We start from the raw sequence: 22618 nt of genomic DNA, 5'->3' as shown, positions 1-22618 counted from the left end.
AGAAGAAAGTTAGCTAGCAGTGGGCTAGGTTCATAGTTTAAAATCTTTACTCAACATGCTCACAGTTTGTTAGCACTAACAGAGATTATGCATGGAGGACACTGAAACTACTGAATGGTTTGAACAGGGAGGAATTATCATGCAAAACAATCAAAGCCAGAGAAGAATTAAAGTTCAGTGTGACACTCCAGCCACATTTCACATAATGGTTTGTATGTCAGAAATAACATCAGCTCTTGTTTCTTAAGGGCCCAGACCTGCAAGTTGCTGAGGGCCTTCAGCTCCCATTACAATAAAGGGCTCTCAGAATTGGGGCCCAATATATTTAATGGCACTTTTTGTAAGAGTGGGGAGGTTACACCTGGGGCTCTGGCTGCATTTTACATCAAGTGATTACATTCTACCTACCGCCATTTCCCTGGATTTTCAGTTTTTCCATTTTACACTGCCTGTCCCAAACTTTGGTATAGTGTCTCTAGGCATTGTTAAACAGCCATGCACTTCACCCCAGAAATGGCTGCATTCATCTGGGAAATGAAGGGATACTTGTATAGTCTGTATACCAGTTGGTTAGGCTCCATTGGATTGAAAGGTGCCAGTGAATGTCATGCAAGATGTAAGCTCAATTAACTTTAATTGCTAGGAGTTTGTGGTTGTCACAACCATTATTAGAATATTGAACAGTATTTTTGAGTCAGTTCTTTGGAAAAAAATGTTTGCACTATACTTTAGAAAATGTGCAATAGCTGAGTGCTGACTCAGGCTGCTGGGTGACAGTACAATCATCTGGCCTTTTCAACGCTGAATTTGCACTGTCAAAGAACTCTGACAAAATTTCTCCCAAAGAAAATTTGGCTATAAACCCCCCCTCCCTCTCCCCCTCCCCAAGTCTTCTGTTACACTCAACCTCAGGATTTATCCGTGCAATGGAGAAAGCCAAAGGCCAGGGTGAAAGGCTCCCCTTGAGCTTCAATGTTGTTTCAAGATATTGCAACTCTCACTTCACTTGTCATGTGATGTAAGATTTGTACTACACTATCTGCTGCTGCAGGTTCACGAGTTGGGACCAAAGAGAGAAACAGTGCTGAAGGCAAAACTAGGCCTTCATAGCCCAGTTTTCAGAGGTGCTCACCTCTAGCTTCCCCTGATTTAAATGACACTTACAGTTACTCAGCACCTTTGAAACACAGGTGACTGGCACTCTGACTTAGTGAAAATGCTCTAAGCTGCCACCTGGGATGTGGGTTTTAATCCTTAGGCCTCGCCACTCCACGGGGCAGTGGTGGTATATTATAAAATGAGTCTGTCAAGCTCTCCTCAATCAGAAATCTTATGTAAATGTTAACGATGAGCTGACCTCCTCAACTTGGGCACATGCACAACTATAACTCCTGTCTGCCAGCCTCGGGGGTAAAAGCAAATAAGCCACTGGGACGGGTTAAAGAGGAAAGGACACACATGACACAAAATTAGTCTTGAAGCAAGGAAAGAAGGTTATGCGAAGAGTCGGTGGCATGTTTGCAAGTGCCACTTATTACCTTCTTGTCCTTGTGGTGTATTAGAGCGCCAAGCCTTGTGTCTTTAACATGTGTGTCATTTCTGGACTGTTCAGCATGACTGTTTGAATTTACATCCATAAAAGAGCACTTCTGAAAAGCCTAAGGAATTAAAATACTGCAAGTTAGCAGGACACCCCGTCAGCTTTTGACAGACACCCCCAAAGGAGTTCTGCTTCAAAGAGGGTATTTGTTTGAACATTGAAAACTGGTACCTACTGTCACTAATTTTGTAAAGCATGAGATTTAGATGATCAGCAAAACAAAAACCAAGGTTTAATTTATTCCTGCTACTGCCCTGAATGTCTGAGTGAAATGCTATTTTCAGATTAGGTAGGCTGGCAAGCTCAAACTGCATTACAAATAATGAATTTGTTAGACAGTCTGCTGATTCCCATTTTACAGATGGGGACTCTGTGGCACACAGTGGTGAAAGGAGTTGCCCAAGGTTAAACGGGAAGACCCTGGTAGATCTGGGGACAAAAAACACAGCTCCCAAACCCATGTCATAACCACAAGTCTGTCCTTAATGAAATGACTTCATTTCTCAGCATCCCTGTCTTTAATTTGTATGCTTAAGCCTAAACCTGCAGCATCTGACATAAAACTAAGTTTTCAACTAAAGAGGCCCAATGCAAGAGAAAGATCCTTAAGGACATGGCTGCACTGCATCAGGGAACAGACCTTCCATCCTGGGTCCACAGACCCGTGCTCTCAGGGCTCATGTGCTAGCTCTGTTGATGTTGTGGCTCGGGCACTGAAGCCTGGAGGGGAGGGAAAGGGGAGTGACCTTGAGAGCCCAAGTTCCAGCCTGAGCCATGCTGTCTATACAGCTGTTTTTCTAGCACTAGGACAAGCCCTGCTAGCATAATAAGCACTATAGAGACACCCTAAGCATCTGACTCCCCCTTACTGCCCCAAACACTTTTCATGTATGGGTAATGAGCTCCATTTCCAAGAGGTGAGTAATGCTGTTTTGTCAGCCCCTGGCCAGCCCGCAAATTCTACCCTCAGAAATGCATTTTATCAGCTAAGCTGCTGACAGTCTCAGTTGTAACATGTATAAGGAAATGGTGGCATGTGGGTAGGGTTTGGGCATTCAACGAACTAGAACGGAAGTATAAAATTCCACATACACACCCCAGAGTTCTCATTTTCCACTTATTCCGTCCGAACCCAATACAGGGCCGAACGAACGGCATTTCCACTGCCACAAAACTCTTAAACCTGGCCACATGTGTGTTCTATCAGCAAACACGGAACCTGCAGGTGATTTTAAGATAGGCAACAAAAAGCCTGATGAATTCACACAGCCACGTGAACCCACTGTGTGGGCTGAGGCACAGAAAAGCCTATGCTAATGAATAGTAAATACAGGGAAGTGCAACTGAACACAAGTTCAAGTCAGGGGAGGGGCGTGGACATGCCATGCAGGGCTGCATTGCACATGGTAACACAGGGGACAGCATCTCTGGCGTACATGTTTGGTATGTACATATGACAGTGATGTTGCCCTCATGCAGGTCTTCGCTTAAACGTCTTGTTGCTATTCTCTCTCTCCGTTACCTCGGATCCCCGGTTTCTTTCCCTCCTGAACTACCATCATCTTTCTAGTCTGCTATGGTCCCCACCAATCATGTGCTTGAGCTCTCTGGATCCTGTCACTGTTCTCAGTGCCCCAAAATGTGTTTCTCTCCCCTTCCCTGCCCCCAGCTCCTCTCCAGCATTCCAGGCCCTGGCCTACCCTAGGCTGTGGAAATTCCCAGCTACAGTACGGGAACAAATCTACATGGACACACCCCCAGAACCCCGACCAGGGGTATTCTATCTGCTACCCAAGATCCATAAACCCGGAAACCCTGGACGCCCCATCATCTCAGGCATTGGCACTCTTACAGCAGGATTATCTGGCTATTTGGACTCTCTCCTGAGACCCTACGCTACCAGCACGCCCAGCTATCTTCGAGACACCACCGACTTCCTGAGGAAACTACAATGCATTGGTGTTCTTCCTGAAAACACCATCCTGGCCACCATGGATGTAGAAGCACTTTACACCAATATTCCACATGAGGATGGACTACAAGCTGTCAGGAACAGTATCCCTGATGAGGCCACAGCAAGCCTGGTGGCTGAGCTTTGTGACTTTGTCCTCACCCACAACCACTTCAGATTCGGGGACAACTTATACCTTCAAGTCAGTGGCACTGCTATGGGTACCCGCATGGCCTCACAGTATGCCAACATTTTTATGGCTGACTTAGAACAACGCTTCCTCAGCTCTCGTCCCCTAGTGCCCCTCCTCTACTTGCGCTACATTGATGACATCTTCATCATATGGACCCATGGAAAGGAGACCCTTGAAGAATTCCACCTGGACTTCAACAATTTCCACCCCACCATCAACCTCAGCCTGGACCAGTCCACACAAGAGATCCACTTCCTGGACACTACAGTGCAAATAAGTGATGGCCACATAACCACCACCCTATACCGGAAACCTACTGACCGCTATACGTACCTACATGCCTCCAGCTTCCATCCAAGACACATCACACGATCCATTGTCTACGGCCAAGCCCTAAGATACAACCGAATTTGCTCCAACCCCTCAGACAGAGACAAACACCTACAAGATCTTTATCAAGCATTCGTAAAACTACAATACCCACCTGGGGAAGTGAGGAAACAGATTGACAGAGCAAGACGGGTACCCAGAAATCACCTACTACAGGACAGGCCCAACAAGGACAATAACAGAACACCACTGGCCATCACATACAGCCCCCAGCTAAAACCTCTCCAGCGCATTATCCACGATCTACAACCTATCCTGGAAAATGATCCCTCACTCTCACAGACCTTGGGAGGCAGGCCAGTCCTCGCTTACAGACAACCCCCCAACCTGAAGCAAATACTCACCAGCAACTACACACCACACCACAAACCAATCCCTGTAGCAAACCTCGTTGCCTACTCTGTCCCCATATCTGCTCTGGCGACACCATCAGAGGACCCAACCACATCAGCCACACCATCAAGGGCTCATTCACCTGCACATCCACTAATGTTATATATGCCATCATGTGCCAGCAATGCCCGTCTGCCATGTACATTGGCGAAACTGGACAGTCCCTCCGCAAAAGAATAAATGGACACTAATCGGACATCAGGAATGGTAACATACATAAGCCAGTAAGTGAACACTTCAATCTCCCTGGTCATTCTATTACAGATTTAAAAGTCACTATCATTGAACAAAAAAACTTCAGAAACAGACTTCAAAGAGAAACAGCAGAACTAAAATTCATTTGCAAATTCAACACCATTAATCTGGGCTTGAATAGGGACTGGGAGTGGCTGGCTCATTATAGAAGCAGCTTTTCCTCTCCTGGAATTGACACCACCTCATCTATTATTGGGAGTGGACTACATCCACCCTGATTGAATTGGCCCTGTCAACACTGGTTCTCTACTTGCGAAGTAACTCCCTGCTCTCCATGTGTCAGTATATAATGCCTGCATCTGTAACTTTCACTCTATGCATCCGAAGAAGTGAGGTTTTTACTCACGAAAGCTTATGCCCAAATAAATCTGTTAGTCTTTAAGGTGTCACCAGACTCCTTGTTGTTTTCCTAGGCTGTGGGTTCTTCAGGCTGGTATCAGCCACACTATAACAACCATACTCCAAGGTGGTGAGGTCTAAGGAGTTCAGGTTCTTCACGGCCTATGGACCCTATATTTTCCTCCTGCAGCAAAGCTCTGGTATAAGTCAAGTCCTAGGAGCATGGGTCTGCTACTAAGTCCTCCTCCTACTGCACCACAGAGTGTGGGCTCTCAAGACCTCTACCTTACTGAGCAGAGCTGGCTTCTCTCTAATTCCTTGTGGGGTCCAGCCCAGCTCTCCCACTAGCTCCTAGTTCAAGAGGAGGGCCTAAAGGCCATTATTGCCAGTAGATGTACAATGTACAGGTGCACAATGCCGACAGCAAGTCCTGGTGTAGCACATTGGGAGTTCTGCTGACAAGCACTTGCACGCTGCATTATCAGTAAGGTAAATCAGCAGTGGTGTGGAGGAAAGGTGCATGCCAGGGAGGGAGTGGCAGTGAGAATTAATTTCACCATTGCAGGTAAGGAAGTGATATTGGTGTGGCAAGTATTGTGGTAACTATATAATTAATTTATCTCACTATCATGCAATTTATAGCACTAAATTACTGGATACAGTCAGGCACTTCCTCCAATATAACATCCTTCCCCTCTGTCTCTCTCTCTTGTTACTCCCTTTCCAAATTATAAATAAACACAGGAAACTCATAGTGGAGAACTGTAGCAGACTCTCCCAGTATTCTTCTTTTTTAAACAAAGTTCTCTTTATAGATCCCTCTTTTTACTTAGATTCATAGAGTTTAAGGCCACAAGGGACCATTAGATGATCTACTCGACCTGTATATCACAGGCCATTCAATGTCATCCAATTACCCCTGCATGCAGCCCAATAACATGTTTTGCTAAAGCAGATCTTCCAGAAAGACATCAATAGAGGAAGAATCCACCACTTCCCTTGCGAGTTTGTTCCAACGGTTAATCACCCTCACTGCCCAAATTTGTACCTAATTTGCTTTGGTCTGGCTTCAGCTTCCAGTTATGCTTTTCTCTGCTAGATTAAAGAGCTCTTTAAGACTCAAAAACAACGAGGAGTCCGGTGGCACCTTAAAGACTAACAGATTTATTTGGGCATAAGCTTTCGTGGGTAAAAAACCCACTTCTTCAGATGCATGGATCTTTAGGACTCAGTATTTTTTCCCCATGCAGGTACTTATACACTGTAATCACATCACCTCTCAGTTGTCTCTCCGATAAACTAAACAGATTGAGCTCTTTTAAGTTTCTCACTAAGGCATTTACTCCAGCCCTCAAGTAATTTTGGGGGCTCTTTTCTGCACACTCTCTCCAATTTTTCAACATTCTTTTATAAATATGAACACCAAAACTGACTGCATTATTCCAGTACTAGCCTCACCAATGCCTTTTACAGAGGTGGAACCACCTCCCTACTCCTATTCAGCACTCCCCTCTTTATACAATCAAGGCTTGCATTAGCCCTTTTTGCCAGAACATTGCACTGGGAGCTCATGTTCTGTTTGCTTATCCACTTGGACCCCCAAATCCTTTTTAGAGTCACTGCTATCCAAGATACAGCTGCCCATTCTGTAGGTATGGCCTTCATGCCTTGTTCCTAGATGTAAACCATTGCATTTATCTCTATTAAAACACATTTTGTTTGAACAGACACCCTTTATCAAGTATCCAGAACACACTGCATGATTGCCATGGACTCATCATTATTTGCCACTCAACCTTTATGTCATCCACAAATTTTATCAGCCTGATTTGATATTTACTTCCAGATCATTAATGAAAATGTACGAATCCCTAAAGAACCCAAGTAAAAATACCCCCAACTTGATGATGATACCCCATTGACAACTATTTTTTGAGATCTGTCAGTTAGCTAGTTGTTAAGACAGCTGTGTGGAGGACCACAATTCTGTTTCACAGCAACTTTCGAGTTCAAACTTTGTTTTCATTTTGTATTTATTAATCCATTTAACATGTCCTCTCTTGATACCGTATAGTGCCAGTTTCTTAAATCCAAATGTTGTGCAGTAATAAACCAAATGCCTTTAAAAAAGTCTAACTCGATACAGTTTTATCAATCTAACATGTAATCTCTTCAAAGAATGAAATCAGGTTTGACTAGACCTATTGTCCATAAAATCACATTGATTGTCATTAATTGTATTCCTATCTTTTAATTCTTTTAATTGAAGCCCATATCAGCTTTTCCATTATTTTGCCCAGGATTGGTATCATGCTAACTGACTGGGTCATCCCATTTGCCCTTTCTGAGCATTGGCGCAACATTAGCATTTTTCCAGGCCTCTGGAATTTCCCCGGGACTCCAAGATTTATTACAAATTAACGTCAGTGGGCTAGAGATCACCTCAGCCAACTCTCAGGACTCTTGGGTGCAAGTTATCTGGACCCGATTTAAAAATGTTTACCCCTAGCAGAAATGTCTGACATCCTCCTCTTCAGTACCCTTACTCTGACTTTCCTTCACACCCTCCTTCCAAACCCCATATTATCTTTGTCCCCATTAACCCTCCCATTCACAGCCTATCAGAGGAAGAGCAATTGGGCAGCTGGGCTGCCTAAAGAGAGACAGGAAGAGGAGGAGAGGCAACCTAACTGCCTGTAGACCCAGTGCCACAGCAGCCCCTGGCAGCCAGAAGGACACACTGCAGGGAAAAAACTGCTCTGCCTGCAGCGTAGCTATCTAAGATGCCAGTGGCTGATGCCTGAGCGGTGTGGAGAGGCAGGATGTGTGAGGGTCACCCAAGATGCCTATCAATTGGCAGGCCTGTCTCATGTATTAGAAGCATTTTAAGGACATACTATACCCACTGCTGAGTGGATTGATTAGATAATTCTGTATAGTGCTTTTGAATACCTGAAGTGCTCCATAGAGCCTATGTATTGTTACATAACCCCAATCTGTCCTAACCCTAATCCAAACCCCCATTTGCTCAACCTGTTTCTCTTACCATAGTACGGAGACAGTACCATACAGAGCAGTGGTCTCCAACCTTTTTACGCACAAGATCACTTTTTGAATTTAAGATCAATCCAGGATCTCCCTTGCCCCTTCCCCGAGGCCACGCCCCGCTCTCTCCATTCCCCCCTCCCTCTGTCACTCACTCTCCCCAGGCTGGGGCAGAGGGTTGGGGTGTGGGAGGGGGCTCCAGGCTGAGCCAGGTGCAGATGGTTAGGGTGCAGGAGTGAGGGGTGCAAGCTCTGGGAGGGAGTTTGGGTGCAGGCATCATATGGTCACACTGCACCTAGAATCTCATAGAATCCACTGGACATTTCATGAGTTTTACTTTTTATTAGTGTCAGTTGTGGTTTATAGATCCAAAATCCTTCAGGGATTGTCAAAAATCAGTGTAACATTCTCAACTGTTGGGTTGAGCATTGGCTGAGCCTGGGACAGGGGGTTGCGGTGCAGGAGTGAGGGATGCAAGCTCTGGGAGGGAGTTTGGGTGCAGGAGGGGGCTCCAAGCTGGTGCAGAGTGTTGGGGTGCAGGAGAGGGTGAGAGGTGCAGGCTCTGGGAGGGAGTTTGGTGCAAGGGATTGGTGTGTGGGAGAGGGTTCAGGGTCTGGGAGGGAGCTCTGGGCTGGGGTGCAGGAGGGGGTGCAAGGTGCAGACTCTGTCTGGGAGGCGCTTACCACAGGCGGTTCCCAGAAGTGGCTGGCTGCTGGGACGTCTCTGCGCACAGCTCCTGGGGAAAAGGGGGGGGGGGGGTGAGGCAGCTCCGTGCGCTGCCCACGCCTGCAAGCACCACCCCCGCAGTTCTGGACAATGCTGGAAGCGGGGGCATCATTTGGAGCTGCCTCACCCTTCCCCTTCCCCCAGGGGCCGCAGAGACGTGCCAGCAGCCAGCCGCTTCCAGGAGTGGCATGGAGCGAGCTATGGCAGGCACGTAACCTTTGAGCCCCGCCGGACTTTTAGCAGCCCAGAGAGCGCGATCGATTGGCCAAGGCTCCAGGATCAACCAGTCAATCGTGATTGACAGGTTAGTGACCACTGATATAGAGTATGCAGCTCAGAAACACTGGAAACTCACTGACTGCAGTTTTAATGTTTGTTTTTTTTACTACAGTGTCATTGTCAGTGATCTAAAACAGTTCCACCTGTTGCAAAACGAAAGACCATGGAGTGAGCGTCTCTTCTCAGAAGCTGCTGCCAGAATGATGCATCTCATTATGGAAAGCTAAATTCTGTGATGTATCAAGAATGTAGACATATATACATAGAAAGGGGACCAAGGTTTAATGTGATGAGCCCAATCAACCCTGTAAGCCTAGTATCCTCTGCTCCCACCAACTTCCACAAGAGCAGAGGGGCCCCAGGCACCATGCAGGCCTTGGCCCTACATGACAAACTCAGGTCAATGCTGAACACATTGAATATGTACAGCACAGCAAACCTATTTGTGTATCTGTCAAGGAGGATTTGTCCAACAGCAGTGCCAATACCCCTGAATAATGAGCCACAAAAACCCTGCTTTTCCAGGCCAGAACAGTGTGGTGGTTGTGTTCTGTGGATATTTATTCACAAAGGGTATTTGGGTGAGACCACCACGCTCATTTTCCTTTGTGATCTCAGCTAAGAACAGAAGCAAGGGCTGTAAAAGAGAGTGAGACTGTATACGGCTATCCATGTGCAACTCAATGTGCATACCTGCAATTCTGCCATTATTCTGTCTCCTTCCTCTTCCTCCTCGTCCTTTGTGGCAGATGCTGTGACAGGCAGTGGTGCCCGGGATGAGGCTGGATCTTCTTTAGGTACTTTGGACTGTGCTGTTTGCCCAGCATCTTCGCTGCCTTCCTGAAAGGGTGAAGAACCACAGAGAGCCAATATATATACACCATGCTAGTGCAAAGCAAATACAGTAAAATCAATAATAATGCAACTCCCCTTATTGCAGGATTTCGGGAGGGGCTGAGCTGTTTGTTTGTTTGCTTGTTTAATGTCATGTCTTAGGAGCTCACTTTTTTTTATCAACTTAAAACCAAAAAATATGGTGCTAGATCAATATAATCCTGATGCTACTGTTATAATGTGTATGAGATGGAGAGGCATCCCCATACTGCCTCCCTCCTTTTTTATTTCACTTCAAATGTCACCGGTGAGTAAAGTAAGCAACAAGAAACTCTTAAAATGTTTCTGTGGAAACTCTGGACTCTCTGAGCCGATCTTCCCCATCTGCATAAGATGGGCTTTTTATTTTTAATCTTCTGACACACTGGATGAAAGCCGCTTGTGATTTGCATTTTACATTGTTACAGAGATAAGTGGAAGGATAAGAATTATGAGAACAGGACTGGACAAATCCTATTGGTTGCTTTTTCTGATCAGTAGAATTTCCTGGTGACCTATTAGTCACCTCTCTGGGCCATGGCCCTGTCTCAACTTTTTCTATGGTTTAGACAAACAGATGAAGTCTTGGAATGTTTCATGTGCCAGCAATTAGTCACTAAGTCAATTAGCTACTGCCTGAATCATCAAACCTTGACAATGGTGGTCTCTTTTTTGACTGCAAAGATGACGTCTCCTGATCTCGTTGTGGTGAGGCCAGATCCCGGTAGGTAGCTACGACGTGGAGGTGGAGGAGGTGGTGACTTCACCAGCTTGTCAGCTTCCTGTTCCGCACCGGGAACATCTTCTGCAAAGTAACATGGCATCACAGAATGATCATTGCTGATGGGGAATGGCTCTGTTTTTTGTACCCTCTACTCCACATTAGAGAAAAGGTCCTGCTGCTAAGAACTGTGTGACCATTAGCACATTCAGGATTCTAGCTTTAAAATGTGCTCCACCACAACGCTGAAAACACCTGCATTTGCACAGAGAAATCAGGTCACTCCCCATGGAAACTTGCAGTGATACCCTGCTTCCATTAAAGTCAACAGGGCCAGGATTTCACCGGAGGTGCACAGGTTCGGCTGCCCGACGTACCTAGGTGCACTTCTAGCTGGCACACTTTGTAAGTGCATGTCTGCTTACACAGGCACAAGCTGTGTGTTATGGGGGGGTATTTTTGCCATTATCCTGCCCCCTCTTGTGCCCGCCTCTGAAAACCAATGAGCCTCCTCCTATTCTTCCAGCACATGGCAAGTTAAAAATTAGCACATAATTCTGCTCTATCAGAGGGGTGCTTTCTGCACTGTGCTAGAAATGGATTTGAATGCCACTGTTACAACTCAGGTAACACTGGGTTATGCTTGGATAGCAAAGGCACCCAGGAAAATAAAAAGAGTCCTCTGCTCCAGGAGCAAGTAGGCACCCCCTCTCCAATTCACTTAGTGCACTAAGCCCTATTAGCATGGGGAGGGCCGGGGAAGTCCAGCTCACCAACTGGACCCTCTCCCCAGCAATGCAAGCTTTCATTTTTAATTTTAATTACAATTAAAAGTTTCAGTAACACACAGATTTGCCCTGAAATTACAACGTACTGGCTCTAATGCGAATGCTATGCCACCAAGAGAGTTTCTAACTCATGGCAGATTAAAGCATAATCCAATAGCTCAGATATGGAACCCCTGCATTTTGACAGGGGCTCCTGAGTGTTCTGAAGAGGACACCAGTTTCTCCAACCAGACACCACCACCCCTTACAAACTGCTACCCCATAATTCATTCCTATTTGAAGGTGTATGTTTGCACGCAAGCCAAGCAGGACACACTGCAGCAAGAAACACGCACTCAGGGTTTTTTTCTTCTTTTTATTTACAAGCTTCATTTTAAAAAAATAGATGTCTGTTACACAAATAGATCGGATAGACATGTACAAGGGAGTTAAAATCTTGTGTTCAGGACTACTAGCTGCTTGGGGTCAAGAAGCAACTTTCTCCATGGAGAGGATATTGCATAACTGTCAATTATGGAGATTCAGCGCCTCCTTCTGAGGCATCTGATACTGACCACTGTCAGGGACAGGATACGGGACTAGACAGAGGTTGGTCTAATCCACAATGGCAGTTCCTATTTTTCTAATAGGAATAGCCTTGTCTTTGTTCTCTTGTTAGCTCAAATGTTCTTCAGAAAAGGTTAAACTTAAAGAAATGTTCTAGTGTATTATATGTCACCCTGTCCCTCCCTAGTTATCTGGAACTGACTGACTCACAAGGTTACAACAAAAGTGAACTTCCAGATATGTTTTACATTAGAGCTTTTCTCTTATCAGCACATACCATTAAGAAGTATGCTTGTAATGAATTCTGTGTATACGTCTTCCAGGACAACTAAGTGATTTTCTTGAATTCCAGGCTAAAGGAATTAGAGTCTTTCTCTTATCCCTTACACATGACACACAGCAATTTGGCTTCACAGATGCTTGCAACTAATGGGTGGTAGCTCCTGTGGAGGTCACAGCTCCTTCACAGGCTTGTCCAATCTGCCAGCCTTACAAATGCAGCAATCCTAAGCGCTAGAGCATCCACAGTTTTCCCTGCAGTTACTGAAAATAAGAATGATGAAAGAATAGGAGGCATTGAGGGAACGGAGGCAGATTGATTTCTACTGTGTAACCCACACCAGTGCCTTCCCCATCTTTAAAACTGGAAAATAAAAAAGAAAGAGACAGGGAACCAGGAGGAGGAAAAATTGAAGTGGTAAGTGTGACAGGGTGCAGGTGCACTACCTGGCCTCTGGTGAACAAGGGGTTAATGTCAGATCAGCTTCCACACCTCTTTGCATGGGAGAGGCTGTAATAGAGCATAAGACTAGGTAGAACCCAATGCTGGGTGTTCTTCTGTTTTCTCTGTTAAAGTTATTTTATTTTTATGTTATAAACCTTTGAGGAAACAGCAAGCATTTCCCCCCCTGCTGAGTCATGCTGCTAGAGTGCAGAGGAGAATAAGGGCAAACAAGTATAATTCAATTTGGCTAAGGTTATTAAGAGTGACTAGTGATTTGGGGTGCTTAATTTGAGACACTTTAACTGTTCATGATTTTCAGAAGTCAGAGGCTCAGCACTTTGTGAAAAATCAGGCACCTCAAGGGCATCCTATGTTGGGCACCCAAAACTACGAGTCATTTTAATAATCTTGGCACCTTTTGTGTCAATTCTTTCCCATCAGGTATAGCAACAGATGAAAGATTGGAACTGACTGATGATTTAGCTTTATACCTCCACTGGAAAAATTAGAGACAATGGTTTCAAAGAAATACTGAATAAGAATCTCAAAAATACATAGAGCCAAGATTTCAAAAACAGATGCCTAAAATCAAGCCTGTGTCCAAATTTAGACACCCATGTTTGCTCAGCACTTTTGAAAATTAGACCACTTATTCAGGTGCATTAATTGGACATAAGAGCCTGACTTCAAGCACTCGTTTTTTTAAATGTTAGCCTTAATTTTCCAGGATAAATATTTCAATTTCTTAATCTGAATGGAGAGCAATTGAGACCATGTTTTCTAGCAACATGATCCATCTGTGCTCTGTGTAAGAGCATACAAAGCACTCTGTTAATTGGTTGCTAACATACTCTGTGTAGTGTATTAGTAAAGTAGGTGGTCTGTCTTCCCATATGTCACTCATTTTTCTAGCCTAGAGTAGGCAGTAGCATGTTGAAACTTTCTTTCTGAACTGTAGAAGATTTGGGTGGTATGTGAAATGTTTAATCAGGGAATTAAGTCAGGAAAAGCTTTGTTATTCCTTTAAGTTATGTGACTATTGTAGGATTCATTATGCAAAACAGAAGGCAGATGTCTCATCATTTCATCAAATTTCTCCATAAATCTGCTAGCTGGACACCATGCAAATTCTTATTCTAGATATGGATTAGCTAAATATGTGAGTAACAAAAGCTCCTCTTTGTTATTGTCTTTTGCACTTTCTCAGACATTGTCACAGCCAGGAGCGCTGCCCGCTTTTTTGCCGCCCAAGGAGGCGGAAGGTCCCGCCCCTGAAATGCCGCCCCCGACAGAGGCGGCGGAAGGTCCTATCCCCAAAATGCCGCCTCCAACGGAGGCGGCGGAAGATCCAGCTGCCGCGGTCGCCGCCCCCCAAATGTTAGCGCCCTAGGCGACCGCCTAGGTTGCCTAATGGGTTGCGCCCGCCCTGGTCACAGCTCAGTGCACCCATATAATATTTATTTTCTCTGATTCTTTCTGTGCTGTGCCATTCACTACACAAGCAAATGCAGTTAGAAGCCAGTCATCTCACTGAACTGTGTGCAGGAATTCTAAAATGATTTTTCAACATAAATATTAAACTCTCACGTTAATAAATGTCCAAGAACAAATACTGCCACAAACTATTTAGTGTTAGAGCCGGGCTCTGAAATGCTGGCACTGAAAACACCTCTCCATAATTCTGTGAAAGTTGAAATAAATATCTGAATCAGAATTTTGCAGCTGATCCATTTCCAGATATGGGATGTACCAAAATCTTGGATGAGACTAGGTTCAAAGGCGCCAGGTGACAAAAGCCCACAAATTTAAAAAGGCGACCTTAACACAGGGTTAAATGTTGGGGGGGGACATGGAAAATTACAATAGGGTCATAGGAGCAACAAAGGAAATCAGTGGGGGAATCTGCTCAACATCTTAGATGTCTATATACAAATGCAAAGAGTATGGGAAACAAACAGGAAGAATTGGAAACATTAGTACATAAGCTAAATTATGTCACCACAGAGACTTGGTGAGATAAACTTCATGTCTGAAATATTGGTATAGAATCATAGACTATTAGGGATGAAGGAGACCTCAGGAAGTCACCTAGTCCAATCCCCTGCTCAAAGCAGGGCCTTAAAAACCTCTAAGGCTACGTCTTCACTACCCGCCGATCCGGCGGGTAGCAATCGGTTTATCGGGGATCGACTTACCGCGTCTCGTGAGGACGCGGTAAAATCGATCCCTGATGGCTCTACCGTCGACTCCGGAACTCCACCTCGACAAGAGGCGGTAGCGGAGTCGGCGGCAGCGCGGCAGCGGTCGACTTTCCCGCGTCCTCACCGCCAGGTAAGCCGACCTAAAATACGCAACTTCAGCTACGGTATTCACGTAGCTGAAGTTGCGTATCTTAGGTCGGAAGTCCGCTGTAGTGTAGACCTAGCCTAAGGATGGAAATTCCACCACCTCCCTAGGTAACCCATTCCAGTGCTTCACCACCCTCCTGGTGAAATAGTGTTTCCTAATATCCAACCTAGACCTCCCCCACTGCAACTTGAGACCATTGCTTCTTGTTCTGTCATCTGCCACCACTGAGAACAGCCTAGCTCCATCCTCTTTGGAACCCCCCTTCAGGTAGTTGAAGGCTGCTATCAAATCCCCCCCACTCTTCTCTTCTGCAGACTAAATAACCCCAGTTCCCTCAGCCTCTCCTCGTAAGTCATGTGCCCCAGCCCCCTAATCATTTTCATTGCCCTCCGCTGGACTCTCTCCAATTTGTCCACATCCCTTCTGTAGTGGGGAGACCAAAACTGGATGCAATACTCCAGGTGTGGCCTCACCAGTGCTGAATAGAGGGGAATAATCACTTCCCTCGATCTGCTGGCAATGCTCCTACTAATACAGCCCAATATGCCGTTGGCCTTCTTGGCAACGAGGGCACACTGCTGACTCATATCCAGCTTCTCGTCCACTGTAATCCCCAGGTCATTTTCTGCAGAACTGCTGCTTAGCCAGTCGGTCCCCAGCCTGTAGCCTGTATAGAGGGGTACAGCTTGTTCAGGAAGGATAGGCAGGATAAAAAAGAGAGGTGTTGCATTATACATCAAGAATATATACACTAGTTCTGAGGTCGAGAAGGAGGTAGGAGGAAACCAGCTGAGAGTCTATCGGTAAAGATAAAAGGGATAAAACATAGGGGTGATGTCGTGGTAGGGGTCTACTACAGACCACCAAATCAGGAAGAGTAGGTGGATGAGGCATTTCTAGAATAAACAGAGATATCCAAAACACAAGACCTGGTAGTAAGGGGGGTGAACTTTAACCACCTAGACATCTGTTGGAAATGTAAAACGGCAAAACACAAAATCGGGGACAACTTTTTGTTTCAGAAAGTGAAGCAAGTAACCAGAGGGACAGCCATTTAGACTTGATTCTGACCAACAGGGAGGAACTGGTGGCAAATCTGATGGTGAAAAGTAATGAGGGTGAAAGTGATCATGAAATAATAGAGTTCATGATTCTAAACAAAGGAAGCAGTGACAGTAGCAAAATAAGGACAATAAACTTAAAAAAAAAAAAAGCAGACTTTAACAAATGCAAAGAACTGGTAGGTAAGATTCCATGGGAAGAAAATCTAAGGGGATAAGGAGTTCATAAGAGCTGGCCATTTCTCAAGGAGATTAAAAGTCACAATTGCAAAACTATCCTAATGCGAAGGAAAGATAGGAAGAACAGTAAGAAGCCAGTATAGCTCCATCAGGAGCTCTTTAATGACTGGGTCCAGTACTATTCAGTATTTTCATTAATGACTTGCATAATGGAGTAGAAATTTGCTGATGACACCAAGCTGGTTGGGGCTGCGAGCACTTTGAAGGTTTTGATTAGAATTCAAAACAACCTTGACAAATTGGAGAATTGGTCTGAATTAAACAAGATGTAATTCAATAAAGACAACTGAAAAGCACTTCACTTAGGAAGGAAAAAATCAAACGTACAACTACAAAATGGGGAATAAATGGCTAGATGGTAGTACTGCTGAAAAGGATCTGGGGGTTATAGTAGATCACACATGGAATATAAGTGAGAGGTGTGATGCAGAGGTGAAAAAGGCTAATATCATTCTGGGGTGTATTAACAGGGGTATTGTATATAAGACATCAGAGGTAATTGTCCTACTCTACTCAGCACTGGTGCGGCCTCAGCTGGAGTAGTGTCCAGTTCGGAGCACCACACGTTAGCAAAGGTGTGAACAAATTGGAGAGAGTCCAGAGGAGAGCAAGAAAAATGATAAAAAGTTTAGAAAATCTGAGCTATGAAGAAAGGTTAAAAAAGCATGGGCCTGTTTAGTCTTGAGAAAGGACAAATGAGGGGGAACCTGATAACAGTCTTCAAAATATGTTAAGGGTTGTTATAAAGAGGATGGTGATCAATTGTTCTCCATGTCCACTGGAAGTAGGACAAGAAGTAATGGGCTTATATCTCCAGCAAGAGAGATTTATATGAGATATTAGGAAAATTTTTCTTACTATCAGGATAGTTAAACTCTGGAATAGGCTTCCAAGGGAGGTTGTATAATCCCCATCATTGGACGTTTTTAAAAACAGGTGGGACAAACACCTGTCAGGGATGGTCTAGGTTTACTTGGTCCTGCCAGAGTGCAGGGGGGTGGACTTGATGACTTATCAAAGTCCCTTCCAGCCCTACATTTTTAATGATTTTTTATCATTATGAACATTTAGTCTGTCTTCTTGCATGACACAGGAAGTCTGACTAAATTTACACAGGATTTCTCCTAGTAATTCCTGCATCAAGCCCATAATTTCTGGCTGCGCATGTCTTTTAGAAAGCCATCCTATCTTGGTGTAAAGACTTCAAGTGATAGTGAATCCAACAAATTCCTAAATAAATTATTCTAATTATTAATTCCCGTCACTGTTAAAATGTTGTGCCTAATTTTAATCTGAATATGTTAGCTTCATCTTCCAACCATTGGATCTTGTTAAATCTGTCTGCTAGATTAAAGAAACATTAGTCACCTCTTACTCTTCTCCTTCATAAACTATAAAGACTGAGATTTGAAGTCTCTCACTGTAAAGGCATGTTTTCCAGACCTGAAATCATTCTTGTAGCTCTTTTCCAAACCCTTTCCAATTTTAAACACCTTTCTTGATGTGTGGACACCAGAACTGGACACAGTTTGGTCTCACTAATGCCGTATACAAAGGTAATATAACCTGTCTAAACTTGTACTTGATCTTACCCTGTTTATACATTCAAATGGTACATTCAGTGTTCCCTCTAAATTCTTTTTTTTGTACTGAGCCAGATACAAACTCCACCGAGCACTACATTTTTGTATTGGATTGGGTGTGTTTGTGTGGGGGGAAGAGGGAGGTTGTGAATGTTGAGAGAGGTGTGCAGGGAGGACTGTGTGTGTGCGTGCACACATAGGGGGGTTGTGTGTGTGCGTGTGCGAGTCCATGTGGGGGTGTGGTGAAGGGTATGTAAGTGTGCGTGGTGAGGGTTGGGGTGAGGGGCAGGGTATGGATTTGTGGTGAGGAGTATGAAGGGGTGTCTACAGGAAGGCTGAGAAGCATGAAGGAGAATTGTGTATGGGTGGGTGGGGTGCAGATGTGTGTGCATCACACACTAGTCCCTGTCCCCACCACTGGCAGGGTCCCAGAGGAAGGTGATTCGCTCTGCAGGAGCTGCCTGAGGAGCCTAGCCAGGGGTCTGTGTGTGTAGGGTGGGGGTGGTGTCAGACTGCACTTCCCTGCGGCTGGGGGTTTCAGACCACCCACCACCACCCCAGGTGCACCCAGGAAAGGCCCTGGCTGCAGCTCCTTCTGCTCCCACTCCCACTGTGTCCCTGGAAACCAACTGCCAGGCATGTGGGTGGGCTGGGGTCGAGCGGGGCATCTGTACGTTGGCCTGATTGGGCTACAGCTCTGCAGCCTGCACTGCCCTGGGCTGACACGGCAGAGCCCGTCCAGGCCCCTCACCTGAGCTCTTGCACAAGGCGCATCCCAGAGCCACCACCCCTTCCCAGCTGAGTGCGTCCCCCTCCGGAAACGCTCCCAACTCCTCCAGAGCGAGGAGGTGAGGGGGGGGGGCGCACATGCCCTGTCATAGGACAGCGGGACCAAGCAGAACAGGTTCTTAAAGGGTCACGCCATATCCCTTCTGGGGCCGCACTGAGGAGATGTGAGCAGCAGGGATTCGGACCTGCGCAGTATACACAAGACTGCTGCACCACCGGGCAGTTCACAGGGAACATTGCTCGCATTCGCCCTCTTAGCTACAGCATCACCCCAGGAGCTCAGGTTTAGCTGGTGAACCAGCTCGACCGCTGCATCGTCTACAGCGTCCCTGCTTCCCAGGACATACCCCCATTCTGTCTCACAGGGAAGGCTAGGCTATTGATAAAGGTGCTAAGTAAATATTTAAACTTAAATTATCATTATAATCAAAAAAACTTTTCTCATTTAATATTCTCAAAGACGCAAACCCTCAGTTCACAACTGCAAACCTTACCTGAAACTTCTAATTTATCCACTGCCTCCAATTTTGGCAAGGCTGTGGACTGCGGAGGCATCTCTAAGTTAGGGATTGACTTCATGATATTGGCCTGTGCCTCTTCCAAGAGCTTTTCAAACTCCTTTCCATTATAGTGATCAAGGTTCTGTCTTTTCTCTTCCCATTTCTTTTCTGCTTTCTAAAGAGAAGTACAGCATTCAGTTAATGTTCTGATTTCATCAGTCTCTACTCTGTTACTTCTACACCTCCAAATATAAACATTACGACTCAAAACTGGTTAGATTTTCTCAGCATTGGTCTGTAGTGAAGCAATAGAAGTTTCTGATTTCTGTTCGGTTCCTAGTGAGCAATATTTAACATGAAATATTCACTGCCTACTGTTCAGCACACTTTAACATACTATAAGCGTCTACTGCTCTGGCCTCCAGAACTCAGCTAGCACCATCGTTTCTTATAGAGCACTCCTTGCAAGTCAAATCAGCCTGAGAAAACTTACAGACTGCATTACCTCCTATAGGTTTCTTTCTGAACTACTGCAGGCACAAAACATTTACTCAAAAATTGAAGGAAAGCTATTATTTATTTGTTGGCAAGTCTCTGTGCTTCAGTTTCCTTATCTGTAAAATGGGGATAATAATACCCACCACTTAACAAGGGTATTTGGTGGGCTTATTAATAATATTTGTAATGCACTTTGAGATACACAGACGAAAAATGCTATAGCCATGCAAAATAGTGTTTAATGTTTAAAAACAGACAATGCCGGTTACATATTGTTTTAAAAACACACATCACAGTTACCATTGTGCCCACCTTGGTGTAAGCATTTGGGATAACATGTTGCTAGGAACAACCACAAACAAAAAGGATTGACAAAACTCCATACGGGAGCAATAATTTTTTTTTTTTAAACTGATGAAAAATGCTCTGGCTTCAGATTAATTTACTTAGTTCTCTATTTTTGTTTCACCTGCCTTGTGATGGAGGCTACACGTACTTTACTCATTGCATCGCAAAGTTACCTACCTGCACTGTAGCTTATGTAAGTAGCTCTTGTGACTTCTTATAGCAATACACAGCATATGTTGACCTAAATATTTAGCCACTGCTTAAAGAGAAAGCCCTTAACAGCATGTTGTTTTTTTCCTCAACAGCCCCAACTGGAAATTCCATGTTAGAGCGACACAGAAAAATAATCAATCATTAGAAGGTATGGAAATTCACAGTGCTAAGGTCACCCAAACATCTTTAATTCTGCTCCTGTGTCTTCCCAACATCGAGCCGCCATAAGGAAGTCCTAGACACGCTGTGTATCATCTTCCCATCAGTGACTCAAAATTGAGAGGTGACCTAACTGGGATTCCTTACTCGAGTAGATGGCCTGATCAGGCACACCTTTAATGGAAAGTGTTGTTATGGAGCTACAGCAAAATACTCCAGACATCTTTAAGACCAAATGCAGTGAAAGGAAAAAGAGAGGCCTTTAAATATCTTCATCAAAAGACCACATGCTGGAAGATTGGTCAAGACATCCCCCAACCCCGAAAGTATACAGGATTTCAAATTTAGAAGTGTGGCTACAATGTACTGCCTGCCATGTTACCATGAGACTTAACAGACAAATACTTTTAACATAGTAAGGACTGGACTCAAATTAGGTAGATGATACACCTGGAGTATGGGATGGTGGGGGAAATCATACTTGTGTATCAAAAAAATGTGAAGGGCCAGAGCCGTGTACTACACCGTTCCCCAACTTCACAAAATTCCAGTTGTTTGGGTGACCTTACTGAGCATTTCCATACTTTTTAATATATATACAATCTTACCTAGGCATTTCCAGGCTGATGTTAAATCCTCCACTTACCCCACTCCTGAAAAAAATCCTACTTTAATCACTTAACACCTGCCCAATAGTAATAGAAGGGGATTTATAGGTTTCACTCCTGGTTAACATGATTTTTAGTTTGGGATTTAAAAGAAAGTAATCGCCTGGCTCTAGTAATCATTTCTTCAGTGTCAATAGAGCACTCAGAAATGACACCTCAGGCTTTTTTTCTTTAACATGACATTACATTTTGTCTTGGTTCAAAATAAGGGGTAAGATTTTCAGAAGTGCCTATGGAAGTTATGGGCCCAACTCCCATGGACTTTTCTTTGGAAATCAGACACCTATCTCCACTGGTATTTTGAAAATCCTACCTAAGGTTTCAAATGCATGCTGGCAGCACCCAGTAAAGTCAAGCATGGGCCCAAAGAGAATATCACTGGTTAAAGAGAATACACTGTACCTCAATTGAAACAGCTCGGTTCCTGGTACTTGCACTGTGAATTTCTTCAATAAAAAGGCTTTGCATAACGGAACCATTGACCTGTGGTGACTGAGACGTCTGTGATTGCTGGGTTGCTGCTGTGGACTCCAGTACAGTGACTGGCATGGTGGGGGTATGATGGCTTGTTGCTGACAAACCTACAGAATGGCTGGTGACCAAAGGTGAATTCTGGGTATGGTTGACCAGTGCTGAAGAGTGCTGATATTGATGTATGACTACAGGAGAGCTCTGTACATGATGAACTGTCATTAAGGGTAGAACTTCTGACTTGACTGAAGACCCTTGCACCTCTGCTGTAACTCCAGCTATGTTTTGCTGTGGGTATCCATGGACACGTATTAGCTCTTCTTGATTTTTCAGAACTTCGGTTGCTGTTGCCTTTTCCATGGCACTGTATTGCATGGCTTGAGAAGGATCCACGCCCTTCAGCAGACCTTCTGTAACATGTCTATCAAAACAAATCACACACATAATCATTCATTATTTATTAAATTTGCATATAATTAGTCCAGTCATTTGCTATATATTAACTTTATTGGATGTAATCTGGATACAAAATATACTTTTGGCAAAAACTCTTTTTCCCCACCCAGTTGGAAACAGAAATCAATTTGGTAATTTTCAAGTGTGAGGAAACTAGAAATTAAAAGGTTATAGGTGTGACGTTGCACTGCATATATTTTATGGAAATATACTAATGAGTGTGAATATAATGTAACTGGAATATGCTTCATGCAAAGGGTCTCTTGTAAGGTATCATTACAAAGCTTATAATCTACTGAGTGTGTTCATCCTATTTGTATGTATCACTCTTGTATCTAAAGCTAGAAATATGAAGTATTACTCTAAAGTCCTATTGTAACTATGCAAAGTTTGGGCCATTAATAATGGCTTGGAATCTTGATGGCTCCCATTAAACGGACAATTGGTTGTAAATGGCTCT

The 22618-nt window shown here is 44.4% G+C and overlaps 1 protein-coding gene across 12 annotated transcripts in view; it reads right to left on the bottom strand.

Annotated features, from left to right (window-relative positions):
- KIAA1217 (KIAA1217 ortholog) overlaps positions 1-22618 on the bottom strand; it is a 253350-nt gene that overhangs the window by 5849 nt on the left and 224883 nt on the right. For 9 of the 12 annotated variants that reach the window (XM_024215983.2, XM_024215987.2, XM_024215992.2 and 6 more), the window contains 5 exons: positions 21634-22123; positions 19340-19520; positions 10695-10849; positions 9865-10011; positions 1539-1658 (listed from right to left, as the gene is read on the bottom strand). In XM_024215983.2, the coding sequence (XP_024071751.1) occupies positions 1539-1658; positions 9865-10011; positions 10695-10849; positions 19340-19520; positions 21634-22123 (1093 nt within the window). The remainder of the gene's footprint in view (positions 1-1538; positions 1659-9864; positions 10012-10694; positions 10850-19339; positions 19521-21633; positions 22124-22618) is intronic. The other 3 variants (XM_024215993.2, XM_024215995.2, XM_024215996.2) reach the window with 1 other exon arrangement.

Source organism: Terrapene carolina, unplaced genomic scaffold (assembly GCF_002925995.2).
Source record: "Terrapene carolina triunguis isolate 2854851 unplaced genomic scaffold, T_m_triunguis-2.0 Scaffold84, whole genome shotgun sequence".
Classification (NCBI taxonomy): Eukaryota; Metazoa; Chordata; order Testudines; family Emydidae; genus Terrapene; species Terrapene triunguis.
This window is presented reverse-complemented; position numbering and strand designations above follow the sequence as displayed.